The 23,677-nt window shown below is 37.9% G+C and overlaps 1 protein-coding gene across 1 annotated transcript in view; it reads left to right on the forward strand.

Annotated features, from left to right (window-relative positions):
- The window catches only part of LOC120515947 (cilia- and flagella-associated protein 69-like), an 89,362-nt gene extending 74,831 nt beyond the window's left edge, over positions 1 to 14,531 (forward strand). The window contains exons 20-23 of the mRNA XM_039737338.1: positions 4,004 to 4,201; positions 5,486 to 5,572; positions 7,316 to 7,420; positions 11,381 to 14,531. Coding sequence (XP_039593272.1) covers positions 4,004 to 4,201; positions 5,486 to 5,572; positions 7,316 to 7,420; positions 11,381 to 11,557 — 567 coding nt within the window. The 3' untranslated portion in view covers positions 11,558 to 14,531. The remainder of the gene's footprint in view (positions 1 to 4,003; positions 4,202 to 5,485; positions 5,573 to 7,315; positions 7,421 to 11,380) is intronic.
- Positions 14,532 to 23,677: the final 9,146 nt, after the last annotated feature.

Below are 23,677 nucleotides of genomic sequence, written 5' to 3' on the forward strand. Positions count from 1 at the left end.
ACTTTTAAAATGACCAGGTTCAAATGATCTACCTACATAAAAAATACTATATACTGTACACTGTGTGCACAATTATTAGGCAAGTTGTATTTTTGAGGATTCATTTTAATATGGAACAAACACAGTGCTATCAGTCAATCCAAAATGTTAATAAACCTGAAACCTGAATGTTTCACAACGGAAATGTGAGTGTGAACATCATCAGGGGAATACATATGTGCGCACAATTATTAGGCAACTATTAGTGTGCAGATTTATTATGCAACTAAAGGAAAAATGAAAATTTTCCCATCTCACTTGTTTATTTTCATCTGTTATAGTGAGAATAATAAACAAACACCTCAAAATTTACAAATAAACATCTCTGACATTTCAAAAAAAATCAATCAATCAATCAATGACCAATATAGCCACCCTTCTTTCCAATAACAGTCATAAGCCTTTCCATTCATGGAGTCTCTCAGTTTCTTGATCTGTTGACGATCAGCTTTTTGTGGAGCAGTGACTACAGCCTCCCAGACACTCTTCAGAGAGGTGTATTGTTTTTCTCCCCGTAAATCTAGCGTTTAAGAAGTGCCCACAAGTTCTCGATAGGGTTTAGGTCAGATGAGGAAGGGGGGCCATGTCATTATTCCTTCATCTTTAAGGCCTTTACTGGCTGGCCACGCAGTGGAGAACTTCGATGCAAGTGATGGAGCATTGGCCTGCATAAAAATCATGGTCTTTTTCCTGTATCACTGTTTGAAGAAAGTGTCTTCGAAAAACTGGCAGTAGGTTTGGGAGTTGATTTTGAGTTCATCTTCAATGCAAAAGGTCCAACTAGCTCATCTTTAAAAATACCAGCTCATACCAGTACCCCACCTCCACGTTGGAGTGGAGCTCTGTGCCCATTACTGATCCACAGGTCCATCCATCTGGTCCATCAAGAGTCACTCTCATCTCATCGGTCCATAAAACCTTTGAAAAAATCTGTCTTCAGATATTTCTTGGCCCAGTTTTGACGTTTCAACTTATGTTTCTTGTTCAGTGGTGGTTGGGTTTCAGCCCTCCTTACCTTGGCCATGTCTTTGAGCACTGAACACCTTGTACTTCTGGGCACTCCAGGTAGGTTGCAGCTCTGGAATATGAAAGTACTGGAGGATAATGGGTTCCTGGTAGCTTCACGTTTGATTCTTCTCAAATCTTTGGCAGCTAATTTGCGTCTTTTGTTCTCAACACGTTTCTTGCGACCCTGTTGACTATTTGCAACAAAATGTTTGATGGTTCTGTGATCACACACCAATATCTTAGCAATTCCAAAAGTGCTGCATCCCTCTGAAAGACTTTTTACAATTTTTGACTTTTCAGAGTCAGTTAAATCTCTTTTTGGCCCATTTTGCCTGAGGAAAACTAGCTGCCTAATAATTCTGCACACCTTGATATAGGGTGTTGATCTCCTTAGGCCACACCCTCCCTCATTACACAAATACACATCACCTGACGTGCTTAAATCCAATAAGCATTCAAGTTAATACAGCTTGGAGTTGGAATATACGCATTAAAAATGATGATATGGTCAAAATACTCACTTGCCTAATAATTGTGCACACAGTGTATATATATATATATAATATAATTATATATAATATACATACATACATAGCTGATGTCCGAGGTTCGATCCCTAGTGAGGGGTACAGTGGAGTGTGTACACCTGATGAGCCCAAAATAGGATAAAACATGTCTCATACTCTTTGTATTATTTGACAGTTAACTATGTAACATTCTATGATCTGCTTCTCGTAACTGAGAGGGCACCCGTGGCGGATGCTATATATGTAATTACCCCGATCTCCAGGCTATCAAGTAAACGAACCACACGCTGTGGCGCAACGCAAAGAGCCTTTGCCTCTAACGCTGACACCCGAGGTTCAATCCCCGATGAAGGGTGCAGAGGAGTGTGTACGCCCGATGAGCCCAAAATAGGGTGAAACAGGTGTCGCGTACTCTTTGCATTATTTGACAGTTAACTGTGTAATATATATATATATATATATAGAATAAACAGAGGCTTTTATTTTGTCTTCCCCCGTGGGCACACATCTTCCCTGTGACCCACAGGTAATACACAGTCCCAAAGCACAACACCAAACCACACTCTTCTTTCTCCTTTACCACCACTCCTCCTCAAGCTTAGTCCTCCTCACGACTCTGGCCCTTGAGTGGTGGTGGCTGGCCTCTTTTATAGCCCACCCGGAAGCATTCCAGGTGCTTGACCACCTGGTCCTAATTGCACTTCCGGGTGGGGTTGACTCCATGCAGCACCCCATAGCGGCCATCCCAGCTCCCAACCAGGCTGTGGAAGACTCCATCTCCCGTGGGGCCAGGCGGGAGGCTGGGGAATCACCGTCGGCCCAGAAAGCTGCCACTAAGTGTCCCAGGGGAGGTATTAAGCTGTCCATGGTTGCTCCCCCGGAATATATGCAGCAGGGGCATCCCGGCTGGGCATGGGACCCAGCTGACCATCACTCATATATATATATATATATATATATATATATATATATATATATATATATATATATATATATATATATATATATATATGAGAGAGAGTATCAGAAGTGGGTAGTAACGAGTTACATTTACTTCAGTAACTTTTTTAAAAAATAATTGTACTTCTAAGAGTAGTTTTACTGCACCATACTTTTTACTTTTACTTGAGTACATTTGTGAAGAAGAAACGCTACTCTTACTCTGCTACATTGGGCAACACTCGAATCGTTACTTTTTCTCCATTAGATAAAGTCTGACAGACAATTTTCAATCTGCTCTGTGTAGCGTGTACTGTCAAGCTGCGCACACGCCTTCCATTGTGTCTCCAGCTCTGACACAAGGTTTTGGATGTTCCCTAAATCAAGACGCTCCAGCTTTGAGGACAGATGTTGCATATTTCATTTGAAAGCTTAAACTGAGCTAATCATATTGACCATGGTTTTCTTTTTTCCTTGCAGCTGTAAATTAAGCTCATTCAACATTTTGGTCAGATCGGGAAAAAAAAAGTCTAGTGGCCATTGATCATTATTAAGTTGCTTCTATTCTGCATGTTTAATGACAAGGAGAAACTCCTTTTTCTCCGGCCAGGGGTCTTGAAATCTCAGAAGGAATTTCTCCCTAGCCATCTGCCTCAACGAAGGCATCTTTTATCATCTCTCCATCTTGGAAGGTCTTCTCATGCTTAATGATCGAGTGACTCACCCAGAATGATGCTTCGGTGTGTCTGCCTTTGCTTTTGAATTCAGCCGAGTGAAAAATGACGGCTGTCGGATTAACTGCAATTTTAGTTCCCTCTCCTTTCTCTTTCTCAGATTGCTTTTCGGAAGGAAGTCAGTTTCGTAGTTTTTATGAACAGTTCGAAAGTGCCTTTCCACATTTTCCTTCTTTGGAATAGGAATGATAAATTGACAGATCAGACAAACGCACTTCGATTGTGACATTGTGAGAGAAAAAAATCCTCTTCCAATTCCACATGCAGCCCATAACCAACACATTTTTTTTAAATCCCTTCTTTAGTCGATATAAATTGGAAGGCTAACTAGATCACTTAGATAGCCGGAGTTTTGCAGTAGCTTGCGCGTTTGATTGTGCATGCAGGATGTGTGTTAGAAGAAAAGAGATCTCAGACTTGTCGCCATGTATGTCAATCAAGTGGCAAATGCCATAGGGAGGATATATGATAGACTAACATTTAAAAAAATATATTTTTTGAATGCAACACGATCTACAGTACCTGCACTACCTTTCTGATCTACCAGTCAATCACGGTCGATGTATTAGGCACCCCTGGCTTAGACGATACAACTGCGTAGAAATATGTTTATTGTACAGTGAATAATTTGAAAAATCCACATTTTGTTGCTTTTTGCCTCAGTGCTGAGCATATATATCAGGCCAAGACTCATTGTAGTTTTTGTTTTAGAATCTAATGTTTATGTTAAACATTTGGTTTTATTTCATTTAACAGGTAGGAGAAATATGGCATGAGATTTCAAGTGAGCTTAAAGAAGAAGGTATAAGGCCAACTACACCTGACTTGAAAGATTTAGAAACAATAGAACACGTCACAGCAGAAGTGGGAGAAAAGGTTATAATACTGCAGGCTGAAATTCTAGAAAATCAACAGCAAAAAGACCTCCAAGATGAGCAGGAGATGTATGCTGAGGTGAGCCAGCAATGCCATTCAGTCTGCTCTAAGAAGATTGGCTTCTGATTGTTATTAACACTAATCGACTGTGCCATGTTAAAGTATATTTACCTGTTCAATTCTAAATGTGATCCAGTGTCAAAAGAAAATATGCACTGGTGAGGTTTTCTGTGTGGCTGATCTCTTTTCCCTTTGTTGCACTTTTTCTCCTTAGACGTACTTTATGAGCCTAGCATTCTTCTATATGAAACATATAACTGGCTGCTTTGAGCAAACATGAGAAATTTTAAAGATTTATTCAATAATACTCTTTTGTTTGTTCACGTCTTAAAAAGTGAGGAGATAATAATTGACTTAACTACCCCCACATCCAATAGATATCTGTGGGCATTTGGCCAACTCAACTAACTCTCTGAGTGATTACAGTATAGGTGTGTGTCCAGTGATGAACTAGAATATTTGTAGAACATTCCTGCCATACATATACTGTAATTCCTGTTTGATTGACACTGCTTCCCTTTGACACCACAGTTCGAAATTTGGTTTGACTAATGTAATAACTGGTTGTGCTTAGAGCGCTGAACAGTGCCTTTAAAATGCAGCCAGTAAGTATTTTTTTATCACTGTGTTTCTGTTGGGTTAGTTTATATCTTCTTTATGTCAAAACCCGACTCTGATTCAATCATTTGTTGTCGGTCTTAACCTCATTTAAAAAGATCACAGAATCAAACAATTTTAATGTAGGTTTAATAAAATATCTTACAGTATATCAAAATATACAGTACTTCAGAGTATTGTTAAAATTGCTTTTTTATCCAGTTAAGCTTACATTTACTTATTTGACTGATGATTTTATCCAAGGCAACTTACAACATTTAAGGTACAATTGGTTCCATTTCTTTTGTTTTTCCAACTTACCACGGGCAGGTCAAGTGACTTCCTTGTGGTCATACAGTGACAATAGTAGGATCTGAATGCACAACATCAAGGTTTGTAGTCCAAAGCCTTTACCGCTATGCCACACTGCCCACCGGAATTACATTAGTCAGTGTTTTTGACTATATTTCTTTCAGCATTCTCATATTTTTGCATTTTTCTCCTGTAGCTTGTTTGGTATTACATAGCTTTGAAGTGATAGACCACTGGTATTTTGGGTCTGTGTACCTTGCTTGTAGATTTCTTCTGGTTGTAAGTTTTTAAACCTTTAAGTATCAGAATTTGTGTAAAGTATTTTAATTATTATACAGTATTAGTATTATACTACTGTAGAATGGTAAATACATATTGTATCTCTTTTTACAGATACGCAACAACTACAAACAAAGAGAAATAGCTGTTAAAGCTTGGGAACAATATTTAGCAAGAACATCAAATTATGAAGTATTAAAGGTATGCAGAATGATGCCAGTCTTGCATTTTCTTTTCATAATAAGTATTACAAATCTGTAAAAGTTACAGGGTAGTTAATATAGTTTAATAGCTACAAAATCATGTGTTCAGTTCCTAGCCTGGTTGATGTCTCTGTCTATCTGGGTTTATTATGGCTATTTAGGTTTTCTTTCCACATCCTAAAGATGTTAGATTAATTGATAATTCTGTACTTTTCTAAGAGTTAGATTAATAAAATAAGGTGGATAGAAAACCATAATATTAGCATTATAAACACCTATGAATGGTTTTGAGATTAGTGATTTGCAAATTATAAAGTGGTCTGATTACTTTTTGTAGTTTTTCAGTGTTGGAGTGTATAAGGTGTTTACAGTGTGAAATACCTCTGACTAATAATATGGAGTTGTTCTGTGTAGTGTTAACATGGTGGAAAGATATGGATGTCCTTTCTAATTCAAAAATAGAAAAAGATTAGATGATAAGAAGCCTGCCTCCCATAGCTGGTCCTGATGGATCTCCATGGCGCATGGTTCATGGCTTTCTTAGCACTCCATCATTCATGTTATTGTCAGAACTGAACTTGAAAGGCAAAGAGGAAGTACTGCCGAGTGCATTCACACACCCTCTTATATCACTGATGCTGGGATACATTGGACAGTACTCGGATCAAAAAACAAAAGTTTTTTTGTTTTGTTTTTGTCATAAACTGGGTATTAAGATGATAACAAAATAATTTAACAGCTTGCTGCTTCATTTGGGGACATAGCACCAGGCTTGAGAGTGAATGCCCTAGCTGTATGAAAATGTCCACATTTTAAAGTTAGGAATCCAAGGGCAAATAAGAGTATCTATTATGTAATTTTATTTCATTTATATATTTACAATTTTCTGTTCATATCCAATAGTAAAGTGCATTGTTTCTTACATCCCAAAAGTCTGCAGGCTTGGCCACTAACATATCTATCTATCTATCTATCTATCTATCTATCTGTCTGTCTGTCTGTCTGTCTGTCTGTCTGTCTGTCTGTCTGTCTGTCTGTCTGTCTGTCTGTCTGTCTGTCTGTCTGTCTGTCTGCCTGTCTGTCTTAATTGGTCCAGTGTGTTTGTGCATTGTGATGGCCCATCACCTTGTCTAGGGTTTGTTCCTTCCTGATGCTTCCAGGACAGAGTATTGATCCATGTGCCCCTTCATCAGATGAGAAAAATGAAGCAGTTTCAGAACATTGTTTTTGTTTTTTTATTTTGTTTTTAATAAATTTTAAGGGCTTTCTAGGATGTTTTTTTTTCTTTTTTTAACATTTAGTTGAATTAATTATTATTTATTAGGCAAGTAACATTCCATACATACTGCCTCGCAGTAAGGAGACCTGGGTTCGCTTCCTGGGTCCTCCCTGCGTGCAGTTTGCATGTTCTCCCTGTGTCTGCATGGGTTTCCTCCGGGTGCTCCGGTTTCCTCCCACAGTCCAAAGACATACAGGTTAGGTGCATTGGGGATTCTAAATTGTCCCTAGTGTGTGTGTGTGTGTGTACTCTGTGGTGGGCTGGCGCCCTGCCCAGGTTTGTTCCTGCCTTGCGCCCTGTGTTGGCTGGGGTTGGCTCCAGCAGACCCACGTGACCCTGTTTAGGAAAATGACTGACATTGCATACAAGCAAGTCAAACTTGACAAAACTAAGTTCTTTTTTTCTTAATATATTTGCATTATCTGTGTTCTAGCAAGTCATTTTTGCTGATTTGTTTTTTAGAATTTGAAACAGTTTCAGGATGAGTCCATTGAGTTATCAAAGCCAAAGATAGTGCAGCAAGATTCCTTGTTTCATGCTACAATTCTTCCTGGTCCCACCACTACAGTAAGTAATTGGAGCATAGCCTTATCTTATACAAATTGTTTTAAAGGAGTTTGTATAGCTGATAAAACAAATTTAAATATTCATATTTTTTTGTGAATGTCACATTTTATTTCAGTGTATTTCTTTTATAATAGAATGTAATATTTTCTGCTTGTATAACTTAATATGAAAATAATTTAATCTAAAATATAAACCCTATAATCATGCCCTCACCTCCAGTTGAGGTTCAATAGGGGGAGCTGGCAAAGAAAGACTGTCACGCTTTGTAAAGTACTTGGGGTAAATATTATATACTTTTAAAGTTAAACCATATCCTTATAGCACTGAGACATCGAAGCAAAGGAATGTAAGGAATTTATAATGTGACAAGGACAGCTATGCTGACACTGGTCACTGAGCAAAGGACTTACTTCTGTTATAACTCCAATGAACACTGTGTGCTAATGAAGAGCTAGCTAGCTAGCCTAGGTTTATATCCACCTAGGCTCAGAGTAGGTGGTCGTGGAAGGCTGGCACCTCATTATATTGCTTGCAGGTTGCCTCTGATTATACAGTAGTTACATTTTGTTTATGCAGAGGTATATGGAGTAAGTTTGTAAAATATATTAATACAATTGAATAAGTATGTGCACTTTATGATTCAGCTGAAGTCTGTTTGCTCCAATATAAAGATTAACTGATTTTTTTTTTCAGTTTCACTTAAGAATTCAGATCACATATTTGGTTATACAGTATACAGTTTTTTCATAAATAAGCCACAACAGATTTCCAAAGCATTAATGTTAGCATAGACTTACTAAAGATTTTTTAATCAAACTATAATTATTAGACCCCAAACATACCACTTGTAATTCTTCTGAAGTTTTTAGAAACTTTTAAAATGAAATGAAAAAAGCAAAAACTAATATTTCAAGTCTGTAACTAATCAGAAATATTTGAAGGTGAAATTATATTCATTTGCTAAAATTACACTGAACCTTATCCACAAAGTGTAAAGCATTTACCGGTAGTAACAATTTCAATTACACAACAACAGAGTGTTTATGAAACATTTCACCTTTATAAAAACTGCTACTCCTAAATCATATTTTCTTTTTATCTAGTATGGCTTCATTTGCAGTTCTTTGTTCTCTGAATTGCATATACTGTAGCAGTTGATGCTGTTCGGTGATGAGAAATCATCTGCTTTACACAAAATGGCACATGCATCCTGCTTCAGTGATAACTTTTGTGAGATTTGGAATGTTTAGCACTTGTAACTGGCGATAGGCAGTAGGACAGCAGTGAACTGTCTGCATGATCAAGTGCTACCTGGTCCTGCTCCAACCTTCTGTTTCTGGTGAGGATATGAAATGGTCAGTTGTACACACAATACACCCCAACACACTCCATCTGTAAGCAGGCAAGAAAAACAAACAAATGAGTTGAACACACTTGCAGCATTCAATTAGCTGTCACTTAGAGCAAATGTCTCCCACAATTCAATGTCTGGAGAATCCACAAAAAATCCATCTGTTTGTGTCTTGAAAAAATGCCACAATGAATGGGTTTTCATTCACTCATAAAACTGAGATAAGTTGAGTAACCCGGTTTCTTAAAAACCTCCATTTACATGCGCAGGTACACTTCTGGAGTTTTTCCCTGGCAAAATGTTCCAACATCATTAAACTGTGCAGTAAAGAATTAATTGTCATCATTGACCACAGTGAATCTGAAAAGAAGCATGAAGGCGGTGATAATTTTCTTGTGTTTTATAAACACATTTAGTATTTACAATATAAAACACAAGAACATCCATCACCTTTTTACACCCTTGATCTGAGCCACTGATGACTTGCGGTATATGAGCACTGGCTGCTATGTCACCCAATCACACCACTTTTTTTGGACATATTTATAGAAAATAGCTGGACTAAAACTAAACTGACATTCGGATTAACGGTTTCTGTCACTGGATTGCACTCAGCACACTCTTTTGTGCCTGGCTGCACAACTGAGCCCTGCAAATGACCGGCATACGAGTATGTGTGCTTCTTGCTTTAAATCCAGTGATGCTGGGATAATAATAACATGGGTATTTTTACTTTAATAAAATGAATATTGTGCCAGGTTACTTGTTACTTTAAAAAGTAATCAGAGTACATGATGCATGTTATTTTTAATGTGTTACCTCCAACACTGCTCCCAAGATTGGGCTGCTGAGCGTAAAACTGTACTTTCACCTCATCAGCATAAACTTAAAGATTTCTGAAATAGTGAGACAGATTATTTCAACCAAGAGAAGGAATAATGTGATTGCCCAAGCATTTGTGGACACTTCTATCTGTGGCTGCTGAAAGCATGCACAAACCTAACACATGCACAGGGAAACAATGGACATGAGCAGACTACAACTTCCTTATCTGCAACCTGGATAAGGGATCACATGGCCATATAACTGGGTTACTCGATGAGAAATCCCTGTGTGTTAACTTGTTCTCAGACACCAGTGACTCGGTTTCGATAATTAGCATAATGACACTGAAACCGGGAATCCATGAATAACCAGGTTATTGAAGTCAATTTCTCAAGAGGTTGGCGGCTGCCAATAATGATGTTTAACTATTTTTTCTGCAGTTTAATGAGGTTGGAGGGTTTGCCAAGGGACGACTCCATCAATGGACTTGTGCATGTAAAGACAAGTTTTTAAGAAAGGTTTCTGCCTTAACAAGGTTACTTACCTTATTCCTGTTTTGTGTGTGCATGTAAACACACTGAAAGTCTCTGTTATACTTTCACATGTGCAGCAAAAACCAGCACACAAGTTGGTAGCATCTTTAAGAGAAGAACAAAAGAGCACAACCACTCTCCGAAAACTGTTCTCCACATACTTACACTAAGATATGCAAGAAGAAAATAAAGAAAATGTAACTTTTCCCAGTCAGCAAAATACGTTCTTGCTGCAAGCCTGCATTGATTAGTAATTGGGGAGATCTGTTGTCACATGAAAGAAGCAGGACACTGCATCAGAGTTCTTGGTGCTTAAAATTCACATCATGCATTCTGAAAGGACAGCTATGACATCCTATTGATGCACAAATGACATCACGAACTTAAACCTGACTAACGGGGAAATCCTTCACTGCAGCTACATTTATGCTACAAAATTAAAATACAATATCCACTTTTTGCCCGTTTATACTTTTATGTGACTTATATATAGTTTGATTGATTTACAGAAGCAGGGTCTAAAAGAAGAATCGTTTGTTGTTAAGTAGCACAACATAAATGCCTATGTTGGAATGGCTACATGGGAGCAACTGTACATTATTTATATTCCTTTAAGGCCCTTCAGTTATTTTTGGTTAGCATCCCAAATATAATAACCTGTTATAATCACCTCAACCACACCTGTGGATATTTTGTCAAATTTGATTATATTTCACTGTTGAGCAGGTACCCTAAGTCAGATATCTCCCAGACAAAAATAAACTACAACGCCTCATTTTTAGTATTTGGACATGAAATAATTGTGTGGGCATTCACATCAAATAATATCACTTTAGCACTTAGGTGACAGATTCAGCTCCATTTGTGCTCCCCACTATAAGACTTACAACCAAAACCATTAATCCCGATGTCCCAGTTCATTAATTTCTGCTTGACTGATATGATGGTGTGATAAACGCTTCATAGAAGACTTCATCCATCTCCAGTCATCCCATAATCGTCAATACTTATTCTTTTTTCCTTTTGTTTAACATCATTTTTTACAGGCACCATCTTTGAGTATTGGGAAGAAACAGCTGTCCTCATATAAAATTGTGTTACTTTACTTGCTGGCAGTGTACATTGAGAGAGTGACAAAACCGAAAGCCCATTATGGTGAAAATAAATTCTGCTTAAGGGCTCACATTTGTCTTTGCCACTTGTTTTCTGCAGTCTTGTATTTTTATTTATTTTTTTTTTTTTTGTGTTTAGACATTCTGTGGTCGTCAATTGGCAGTGGAAAGCACACCAACCGAGCTGACAGGAGGACCCTTGGCAAACACCGAACTTGGACTGGAACGGGCCTCAATCAGAGGGGGTGCCTTACAGAAAACTAAGGCTGCAAAAGACCTGGATCAGTTTCAGATCAGTTCAGTGTCTGTAAAGTAGACTTTTTTGGTCATCTAACATGGCTTTTTTTGTATTTATTGTCAATAAAGACAAGAATGTATATCATCATTTAGTGTAACTGTTTTGGGGCATCATTTAGTTCACCATAATATGTCTACAGTACTTATTATACAGCTAGGAATAATTGCTGTCAGTTACAATAATACTAGAGCTAAACCAAAGCTGAAATATAAAACTAGAGAGCTAATTTCCAAAACTTTGTTCAGCAAGGTCTATTTTCAAATATGTACAGGTTTTGATGACTTTTGCAAGATATCATAAATGTAGTAAGGCATTAATATATACTGTAGATAAGGAAAGTTGTATCAAAGATGCCATAGTGTCACGCAGGTTAGTGCTGAGAGTCACTACTGTGCATGTTAGTCTCATAAGAATGAGTGTGTGTATAAAAGCTGCCCCATCCATGGCTAGTGCTTGTTACTTCCCAGCATGTGTGGGCCATCGGCCCCTATCCACATTCAATGGCTTTATTCCTGAACCCACCTGTCATCATTACCATAAAATCTACTATGCTGTTTACAGGATTAGGAGTCAACACATCAGTTGGTTTTATAATAATAATACAATGAATGTTATAGTTACAATAACCCATTACACTGGTCTGTACCAAAATCCTCCTGCACAAAAAAGTCAATGTACTTTGTACTTTTAAACTACCTTGTGACTGCTTTTTGCAAGTAATAATTATGTAAAACAATTAATTTTTATAATTTTTCTTACTCTAAACTATCTCTTTTTTTCATTTTAAAGCTTCATCTCTCTAAAACTGGATGTAATAGAGTAATTCTGTATCCAGTGTTGAATTCTCACACACACACACACACACACACACACACACACACACACCCACACACCCTAAACCCAGGGATTGTCCCAGCAACAATGTGCACAAGGTAGGAGAGGGTATCGGTCCATTGCAAAGTCATGCTTTATAAACCTGATGTGCATTTATAAAATTATTTCTTATTAAAAAATATAATATTATAAAGTAGCTCAGTTTTACTCTTCAAAGAATCAGATCTGGTTTGTGGTTAATTGATTTTTTTGTTTGTCACTAAAGTATTTAGAAAAGAGTGTCTGACTTGCCTTAAGGATTTAAAGAATGAGGTTGATACTTTTCAAGTCAATATTATTTCTTCACAATCATGTTAATTATTAATCTGCCACATAAAATTATATTTTAAAGTAAAGAATTTTATTTAAATTTTGGAAACACCTTGTCTGTTCTGGCAGTTTACAATGGGGATGAAGGGTACCAGGGTCAATACATGAAAACAAAGGCTTAAATTTAGCAAATACTTTCATTTTTCAAGCCAAGGTTGTTATTGGATATTAATCTGCACCCTGAGAAACTGGCTCTGCTGCTCACCATGTTGATTGCCTTTCCCTCCACAGCACTATGTGAAAGGCAAAAAAAGTGTGTCTGCCCATCACAGGAACAACTGATGCACATGCACAATCATGCATAATCCCATTCACGCTAACCTGGAATCACCATTACAAATCTTAATGGCATATATGTTAGAAAGAGTACTACATTAAACCTAGGAGAAACATGTAAACTCCACATGGACAACAACTGGGCACACAATTTAAACCCATGATGCTTGATCCGCAAGCAATGATTCGTCTGCCTTGCCTCTCTATGTTAGAGCTATGAATTTACACAGTATTCAGTTTGATAGTAAACAACATTTCCGTTGTTACTTTTCTATGGCACTAAATTTAAGTCTATCGTACTTGCGACTGCCGTAAGATAACTTAGCTTAGTTATGCTTGAAACTGCAGTTGGCTTCAATAACGGGTGATCAGGAACACATTTTCTTTTGATTTTCAGGTTCCAGTAGCCGTGCATTAAGAAATGAGCACTACAAAGTCACAGGTCTCATTTCAATAGGTCTCCCATTCAAGTGTTCACAATTCAAGCACTATAAGCCATAACTTTAAGGCATCGTGAGTACCACAAGTAAGTTGATCAAAACACTTTGTTTTTTATATTTTTCTTTACATCCTAGATATGCACATTTTCTAACTACATCTTTCAAAAGATAAAATTGCTCCAAACAGCTACATGAACCTTGCTTGGTTTGTTGCTGAAGTCTAAATTCCACCTATGTCAACAGTTATGAGCAGACAAGCGAACAGGAAATGCATTCTTACCTCAAGAAAAGTATTTCCAGGAATCTGTGAACACAAAATTATTTCTACTTTCCTTTCGCTATCAGAAGGATGCGCCATAAATACAGAAGGCATGTTTTCTTAAATTGAATCCTTTGCTGCTTCAGAGTGGACATATTTGGTAAGTATGAAGGCTTTCTCACTTAAATGTGGACTCATACATGTAAACTTTGACTTGAAAAACATCAAACATATCCTTTAGGTCCTCCTTCCATAATCTTCCACCCTCCTATAATCGTGGGTCAGCCTTTTGATTGTTTTCACTGAGGTTCACTAAGTGGTAACATGACATGCAAGGTGATTTGCACATAAACCCTGATTTTATATGCAGATACACAGTCTAGCTATATAGTATGCACCTCCATGTTATACTGTGTCAGGTATTCTGTCCTCATCAGTATTTTACAGACATGTAGCATCAGAGTTTTAGTTCTTAATTTTGTTCTTAATATGTTTACGGCGCTAATTGCCATTTGCAAAACTACATCAAGGAATATTAGAAGTAGAGTATTCGGGACTGAATCAAAAACAATAGGATTTTGAGTGATGTGTGATTAAAATATTTGTGAAGGCGATTGGGCAGCTAGTGATTTTCAACATTTGATCTATAGTGCCTTTTTTATTCTTTTGTATAGAAAAAAGCATACAAAATATATTTGCATGGCCCTCAGTAGAACTGGCAGGATAAATTAATCTATTTTTGTCTTTCAGGTTAGCCATTTCATCATGCCCACGAATGAAATTGTCATTTTCTGTTAAAAAAGATGCATCGCAAATAAACACAATCATTACTTGTAAACTTCTAGGACTGATGGCCCGTTTTCTTTTTTTTTTTTTTTGTGTTTTTTAATTTGTCATCCACTGACGAGAAAGCAGAGAAAGCTCTGAAGTCAGCTTGAATTAAATCAATAAACATTTACTCAAAACCTTCAAAGGGACAGATGTTCACAACAGGATAATTCATCCCATGGTGTACATTTTCTTCAAATGTATGAGGGGAGTTCCAAAAGTCTGTCACATATACTTTTGAATGTGTTCTTATTCAGCTACTCACAAAAACTTCCTGAAATTGTCTATAGGTCATCATGGAGACAGGAAATGAATGTAGAAGTGTATGTGTTGTAGGCCCGTTAATGAATTTCTCAGATGAGCTTAACCAAGTTTTCATGCTCAATCACATTTTCATCATGGTTTATTGATGGCAGAAAGCTTCAAGAAATGGGAAACTCATCTTGGTGACTCAGAGATCTGTCCAGAAGTGGTTTGCCCAGTTTCAGACGTCTTCACAAAGAAATGTTTCCAAAATCTCAAGAGAGGTTGACCCACAACGACAGTGCTCCTGCACATCAAGCCATTGGAGCCTTGGAGATTGACCTTTTCTGATGCTCCATTCTACTCACCTCACCTGACACCTTGAGATTTCTGGCTGTTCCTCAAGATCAAGACCAACATGCTTGGAGAATCAGAATCCTGATTCTGTTTATTGGCCAGGTACATTAATGTGTACTAGGAATTTGTCTTGGTCCAAGGAGAACAGTAAAGATAAATCATATAATATGATGCAACATACAAGGGCAATTCAAAATATAAAGAGAAAAGATAGGATTTAACAAGTCCAGGCAGTTTAGTGTCTACAGTTATGTAGATACTGAGTAGAAGCTCAGAGTAACTGTATGTTGAAACAAACTGTTTAGGTGACGTGTTGTTTTAGCTTTCACTGCACAAAGACATTCGCCAGAGGGACGTTTTTGGAATAGGTGCTCCCCTGGGTGAGTTGTATCAATGGTGATCTTTTGCAGCCCTCTTCCTTCCGCTGGATGCCTGTGATCCTTTTGCTGGCCCTGATGATGTGTTGCAGATTCGCCTTAGTCTGAGTTGAGGCAGCAGCAAACCAAACAGTTATAGATGAGGTCAGAATGGCTGTGTAGAATTGGACCAATATTGTTTGATGGAGATTGAATATCTTCAGATAGAGCAGTAAGAGCATTCTCTGATGGGCTTTCTTCATAATGCATCTAATGTTATTGCCCTACTTAAGGTTTTTAAACAGCATAGTGCCCAGGAATTTAAATGACTCTGTTGTCCCAGTGACTGAGCCATTTAGGGATAGATGAGCAGGTGGCTGTGTCCTGAAGTTTATGATCACCTCCACAAAATGTTTAAATGCTAAGGTTAAATTATTGCTACTGCACTACAATGATTGAGTGGACACAATCAAGGAAGTGAATGAAGAACTGGCATAGCTGAAAAAAGGTTGATTTTCAGGGTTGTTTTGAAAAATGGACCCACAGATTGCCAACGTGCATTGAGGTTGGTGGTGATTATGTGGAGAAGTAGAGAATGAATAAAGTTTCTTTTTGAGAAAAACAAATTTCAGGTTATCTCTTTGATTTGTGCAGCAGCAAATGGAATTTTGGAACTCCCCTCACATGGGCCATATTGCCTACTGAGAATAGTAAATGTGGAATTATTTACTAGGCCACGAATTGGTTTAAAGGCATTTCAAGAAGATTTTTTTCTGACAGTACCACATGGAGACACAGTGGGTAATTCTGCTCCCTCACAGACCTAGCATGCTGGGCTTGAATTGTGCATGTGTGCATTTTTTCTCCTATGTCTGCGTCTGCTTTTTCAGCTACTGGGGCTTTCTTGTCAAATTCAAGTTGTAGGTTAGGTCATCTGGCCCCTTGCGTGAGAGCTTCCTTTAATGGACTGGATGGAGCCCAGTAAATGTTTAGTTCTTGCCTGGTCTCTGATGTTACCATGACAAGCTCCAGCTGCCTGCTGCCCAGAAATGGAATTGACTGGTTGGTGAGTGTTACTTTATCAGTTACAGAGTAGAAGGCTTTGCAAAAATTAATAGAAGGATATGTACCAGTATTGCATTTCTTTGTTATACAGTGTGTAGAAGCTGACCTGAATGGCCTGCTTTTGTCAAAACTGTCCTTGAGTGTCTTGTTAATTATATAATGTGTTTTTCAATTAAACCTAGAGTAGAAAAAACAGCTTTTTTTAAAAAAATCATTTTTTGGCTGACACTAGGGCAATACAGTGACATAATGTTTGAAACAGCTGTCTCACAGCTCCAGAGATTTTAGGTTTGCTTGCAATACTACAATTTCCACCTAAATCCCAAAGGTGATATGACGGACTGACAGGTCCATCTGAGCTGGCCCAGTGTGAGTAAATGTGTGTGTGTTAATACATCCAGGGAGTGACTGCCATTTATTTATGCGTCACACCTGTACAGTATGCTGTCTGGGATCTTCTAAAGGAAAAAATAGGTTCACAAAATGAATGACTGATGGAAAGAGCTTCATTTTGTACATTAAGGAAGTGATCTACATTGCCATGCCACTGTCACTGCACAGCTTGGAAGATGAAGGGAGAGATTAAAAACTTAGCCATTAAAACCCAGATAAATGTGTGATTTCAGGCTGAGAATGAACTTAGCTTCTTCTGTTTTTCTTTGAAAAGAGTCTTTGAAGCCCTGTGAAAGATCACAAAAAGAGAGATCATTTTGGCTGTACAAAAGGCTTTGTAAGGTCTTTGATTTCAATGGCTCAAACATTTTCCCTGAAACAATCTACTACCTGTCTCCCTGTCTCACCTAAGTAGATGGCTTGACATCTCCTACAAGTAATGCAACAAATTAGATGGTTATATTGGCAAGAGGTCAGTTGTTAATATAGAATTTACCAGAGAGACCAGGTACAATGGGATTGTTAGTGACACATTTGCAAGTGACACAGCGACTCCTGTTACAGATCAAAATGCCTCGTGAAGAATGTGGCTCTCCTCTGTGAAGTGAGCTGTGAATGAGATAATTGTGTACGTTAGATAGTCAACAGAAGGAAATCAAGGGAAGGGAAATTTAGGAAACAAGGCCTCTGTGGAACGATCAGTCTGCAAAATTGGGAAACATTGTTTGTTGACCTTTTTATATTGTATATGTACTGGCTATACATTATATACACAAGAATACACACGCTGTGTATATATACAGTTGTATTTTTTCCGGTAAAATGCTGCATTCATCATGTAATCAGTTTTCACAAAGTTACCTGTGGAGCTGCAGCTCACATACCCCCAGAACATCAGAAATCCACTTCCATGTTTCACAGTAAAGATGGTGTACATTTCATCATTGGCTTTGTTGTGTCCTCTCCAAGCATAGCGTTTATGGCTGTTGCCATAAAGTTCAATTTTGGTTTCATCGCTCCATAGGACTTTGTTCCAGAAGTTTTGAGACTTGTCTAGATGCTGTTTGGCATATTGTAAGTGGGCTGTTTTGTGACATTGGCACAGTAAAGGCTTTTTTTTTGCAACTTAATCATGCAGCACATTTTTGTTCAAGTACCTCCTTATTGTGCATCTTGAAACAGCAACACCACTTGTTTGGAGAAGCCTGTATTTCAGCCGAAGTGGCTTGGAGGTTTTTCTTGGCATCTTGACAAATAATCCTGGCAGTAGTAGCTGTCTGTGGCTTGGTAACAACAGAACCCCTAACTTTCCACTTTTCTTTTTTTATCAGAGTTTGAACACTACTGACAGATATTTTCAAATCTCTGGATATCTTTTTATACCCATTTCTTGATTTATGTAATTCAACAACCTTTCCTTCAAGTCCTGACAGTTCTTTTCCTTTCTCCATGGCACTGTATCCAGCAAAGTCAGTGCAGCTCTGCATGTATTTAAATCTTTAAATCAACTGTTTATACATAGACACAGATTATAATCCAAGAGGTTACAGGTGTGGACATTCTTCCTTAGTTACCCTTAATTTGAACCTGTGTGTACATTATCTGGCCCAACATTCAAGGGTATATAAAGTTTTGATCAGGCCCATTTGGTTGATTTCAGTTATCATTATGACTTATAAAGGGCTCGCCCTATTATGTGATAATAAATTGCTTCACCTGAGCACACTCTCTAATTAAAAGGAATACTTTCTACATGATTATTTATATTTCCCAAACAACGGTCAATGTTTCACAACTTCTGCCAACTTATGAGTACAACTGTATGTATAAAACCAGTCTGTGAATACTTCCACTGTAATAAGGGTCTGGGTTACTTGACATTACTGTTTCCAGATAGGAAGTCAAGGTAATTGAAAGTTTACTGAGGACTGCACACCCAGAGCAGTGTATACCCCCAGCTCACTAGGAGGCTCCACACCTTTTTGGCTGCTCTGGTCTTGATTCCTGCAGAGTTGCCCGGAGTTGTAGTTTAAACAGAATTTGAATTGGGGAGGAACGCTCTGTGAAGTCGTGGCTGACCTTGAATTGGTTCTGGTTATGCTTCTGAGGTACTGGAGGTTCTGTGTCAGACGGTAAAAGGATTGTCTGGGCCTCAGACAGATGTGTTTGGAGTCTGCAGAGACGCAGTTACAAGGAACCCCTTGTTGGTGAGGAATACAAAGCCAGAAAAAGTGAAAGGAAGCTGGAGATAGAATAGAAAAAGATGCAAGGGTGTTTACCAGGACAAGTGATAACTATTGGTTGCTCTATTTTTATGTTTTTTCCTGCACACATTTCCCCTCCTGTATTGGATAAGACAATAAAAATATATGAAATCTGACAAATGAGAGGAGTCCATTCAGTTCATCAAGCTTGTTTGTTTAGCTAAGAGCTAAGCTATCCCAATATCTCATCCAGAAACTTCTCAGACATTGCAAAGGCTCTTGCTTCAGCTACATGGCTCAATAGTTTGTACCAGTGTCCCACAATTCTTTGTGTAATTCATTTTCCCTAAATACACTTGATACTTCTATAAACCTGACTTGTCCCCGAAATCTTCTTTTTTTGCCGGTGTGTTAACCATCAGCAGTGCTCCAGAACAACACTCACACACACACTTGTTTCTTTCTTTTTTTTTTGTAACTAGTTGACAAAGTGAGTCAAAAGTGGCTCCTCATTCCATATTCCTAGAGGGTTTACATATTTTCTCCCTGACCATTTTCTTAAGTGGAAGCTAGTTCTTGATGGTAATGAAAGACATTATTTAATTCTGTGGCTTCTTAATGTTCTCCTTCTGCCACATTAGAAGTTGAGATCACCAGCCAGCCAGCCACTTGTTTTGAGGACCACAACAGATCAGGGGCCTCATGTATAACGGCGTGCGTAGAATTTGCACTATAACACGACGTAAGCACAAAAGCCGAAACATGCTTACACACAGAAAATTCCAGATGCAGGAATCTGTGCGTACTCCAACTTCCACGTTCTTCCGCTCCATAAATCCCAATCAGCGTGAAAACTAACGCACGTGCACACGCCTTCTGTCCCGCTCTGTCTCCTCACAGAATTACGCCTCTTTGAATATGCAAATCAATATAAATATACCTTAAGCTCAGCGTTCTGTAAAAAGGCAATGGCAAAAGCAAGAGGGAAAATATAAAAATTTCAGCGAATACCAAGTGAAGGCAAAGAAAAACGTACTATTTGTTGGTTTATACAGTGGTATAATCAACAAAAGGAAGTTGATCGAGTGACATAGCGTGTTGGAGAAACAAGCTCAAGTTCACAAAGTCGCACAGTGCCCGACATAAAAAAGAAGTTGTCACATATCAAAGTCGCCATGAAAAGGTGAGACATGTCATATGGAAGCTTATTAGGGTACAGTGAGAAAAAAAGGCACAGAGTAGGAAAAAAGCACGAAATGTCAACTTTAATCTCGAAATAACCACTTTGATCACGTAGTTTATTTTGTCATTAAAGTAGAACATAAACTTCATCTTAAAATCATTTAATATACTCGTTTCTCAAATCCCATCGTAACTAAAGTAGCATGTTAAATGCTTTGTTTTGTATTTGATCTTCAATGTGCTGTATGTGTGTGAATCACTACGTGCATCCGTTCTTTCTCTTTCTCCAACAGGACACAGAATCCATTACATTCGTGATATTACAGCTCTTTGAATAATTAAAGTACTGAGATGTATACGTGATATAATTTGCATGATGATTGGAATGAAAGCATGTTATTAAGAACAAAATGGCGCAGTGATTGTTCATGTCTCATACAAGATGCTGCTGCACCATGTGCGACTTTCGATGAAATAATTTAATTTATTGTAGCAGTACTGTCTCTTTCAAATGTACTAACCTTCAATTCTTGTCCTTACTTTTCTTTCCCCAAATACCCAATCTCCACACAATCAGCTCTGTAATAGACGTTAAGCCATCTGTAAGCTTACAACGAAGATTCGTCAAAACTTTTAAGGAACATTGAAATATCTTCATAGTACGTGTTTAATTATTCTATCTATCTATCTTTCCAGTGTCACGCCAGTTTCAGCAAATATACAGTGCAAGGCAGGAACAATACGCGAACATGCAAACGCTGCAGCACCGTGTCCTCACATGTTTAATTATTAACAATACAGATTATTTAAATGAAGTTAAAGTTTTATTTGTATAATATAATCAACATACAAATGATACCGTCATCATATGTAAATATGCGCTTTATAAAGTGGCGCAGGTTGTGTAATATTATAACTGTAGTGCAAGTTTACAGTGAGGTAATTGTACTTATAAGTACAAACAGTTCTACAAGAAGCACTTGATTGAGTGCGTTTATAGTTCTTGGGATGAAACTGTTTCTGAACCGTGAGGTCCGTACAAGAAAGGCTTTGAAACGCTTTGCCGTGGCTGTGACAGCGTGTGCTTGATACTGTATACCGATAATTCTCTTTCCGATAAGCTGCTGCTGTGATTCCCCACTCAGATACAGTGATATAAATACTCCGAGTGGTGCAGTGAGAGTAATATGGAAAAAGATGATCCGCTGTGGAAACCCTTAAAGGGAGCAGCTGAAAGAAGAAGAAGAAGGTGCAGTGAGAGTAACAACGCTAAAGCAGTTATGGTATTTGGAATACTATGGCTATTCCCTGGACCATTATATTGTTACAAGTTAATTACAATCAGATGCATTACAGTAATAAACAATATGCGGTTAGTTTCAGTGTATTTATAAAGCCGCGTCAGGAAAATAAAGAGTAACCACACAGGAACAGTAGCACTGCTTTGACGCTGGGTAAAGCCAGTCTGCAAAACCGCGCGGAGAATTTGCGTACGACAAGATATGAGGTACCGTGGAAAAGTGCGTGGCTTTACACCAAGTGTAGGTTTTATACATCGTGATTTGAACATGGAAAAGTTCTTACACAACATTTCTGTGCATACGCACCGTTCATACATGAGGCCCCAGGACTTCTCAAACCTTCATTTTTTCTTTTCAGAGGATGAATGTTATAGAAACAGATATGATGCAGGTGTGGAAAGTAACGAAATACAATGACTTTGATACTTCACTGCAGTACATTTTTCACGTATCTGTACTTTACTTAAGAAGACTTAGCTGTGTATACTTTTGACTTTCACTCCACTAGATTTTAAAGCAAATACCTTGACATTCTACTCCACTAAATTTGTGCATGATGTGTTGCATTTTGCAATCACATGAACAATTCATTCTTTTCCTGTAGGACTCTTTTTCTGTGAATCATGGGAATCAATTTGTGAACACAAATGAATCGATTCAGCAGAGCTCCTCAGGAGTACTAAAGCGCATGCGTGATACCGTCAGCATCTCTCGTTTAAAGTAGTGTGTCTTAAACTATGGCTCGCCACATAATCATGTGTTAAGTGAGTGGAGTTTCTCCAAATGCAAATTCTGTATTGAGTTATAAACTGCCCCCTAATTATCATACTATCTGCAGCAATGCAGTATGTGGAACAATTCTGTTGATGCATCATCAAGAGTTTTCTTTTCTGTGGCACTAAAATATAAGTGTTCCCATGCACCTTTCATCTCATAATCTATGGAAAAAACAAACTGAGAAAACTGACAACAGAGACACATATGAGAAAGGGGCTAAAAGGGGCCGCAATGCTAGTTTCAAACATCATCATGAAAACAGCAAGTGCGGCTCAAGGATGTGACAATTTCAGGAGTTTGTGAGGCGGAATCACTAGGATGATGGTATATATAGGGCCGTGGCAGTGTTTTATGCTAAATGAATTTTCAGTGTACAACTAGATTGTCCCCCTTTACGGCATAAAATCTAAATCTGCAACTGAGATGGAAGTGAGACTTTTTATTAAGTTTAACATGCCTTGGTAAGGAAGAATTCCTTCTTGTTATGCTATTTTAAAGTAGTCTGATGAATATCAATCTACTGGTAGTGTGAAAAAGATGTTTGTTTGTCCAGTAAGATCTGCAAGAACATAAGAAAATATCAAAAGGGTGAGATGTGCAGTAGACATTCAGTGCAATGTTAGTCAGTAAAGTTAGACAGTTCAAACTGGGTTTACTGAGTTATTAAGCAAGAAAAGATGAAGAGAACGAAGAATTAAAGTGCACATTGCAGTCTTTCATTTAAGGGTATTGCATACATTTCAGTCACGCTAAGTAGAAATGGCAACACTTTTTCTACATGTCCCCACCATCCCCTCCCATTTTACAGACATCACAATGGCAGGTCTATTAAACAGTCATATTTAGTACTTTGTCACTTATCCCTTGCATGCAATGACTGTTTTAAGTCTGCAATTCATAGACATCACCAGGTGCTAAGGATCTTCTTTGGTGATATGGTGGGTGTGTTGCATCACAAACGCGTCTGTTCCCTTAGCAGCAGCCACTGCAGCCCACAATGAGTTTGACATCCCTTGAATTAACTTATTATTATTATTAATTTAGCAGATGCCTTTTTCCAATGCAATTTACAAATTCAAGTTAATACAAGCAAGAATGACTAAAAGGTTCAAGCACTAATAATAACAGACAACAAGACAAAAAAAACTACTACTACTACCGGTACTACTGCTAGAAAAAACTTAAACCTGCAACTAGGCTAAGCCAAAAAATAGTATAATGAAGTCTTTGTGAGTACAACAGCAGGTATCCTGT

This window comes from Polypterus senegalus, chromosome 15 (assembly GCF_016835505.1).
Source record: "Polypterus senegalus isolate Bchr_013 chromosome 15, ASM1683550v1, whole genome shotgun sequence".
NCBI classification, from domain to species: domain Eukaryota; kingdom Metazoa; phylum Chordata; class Cladistia; order Polypteriformes; family Polypteridae; genus Polypterus; species Polypterus senegalus.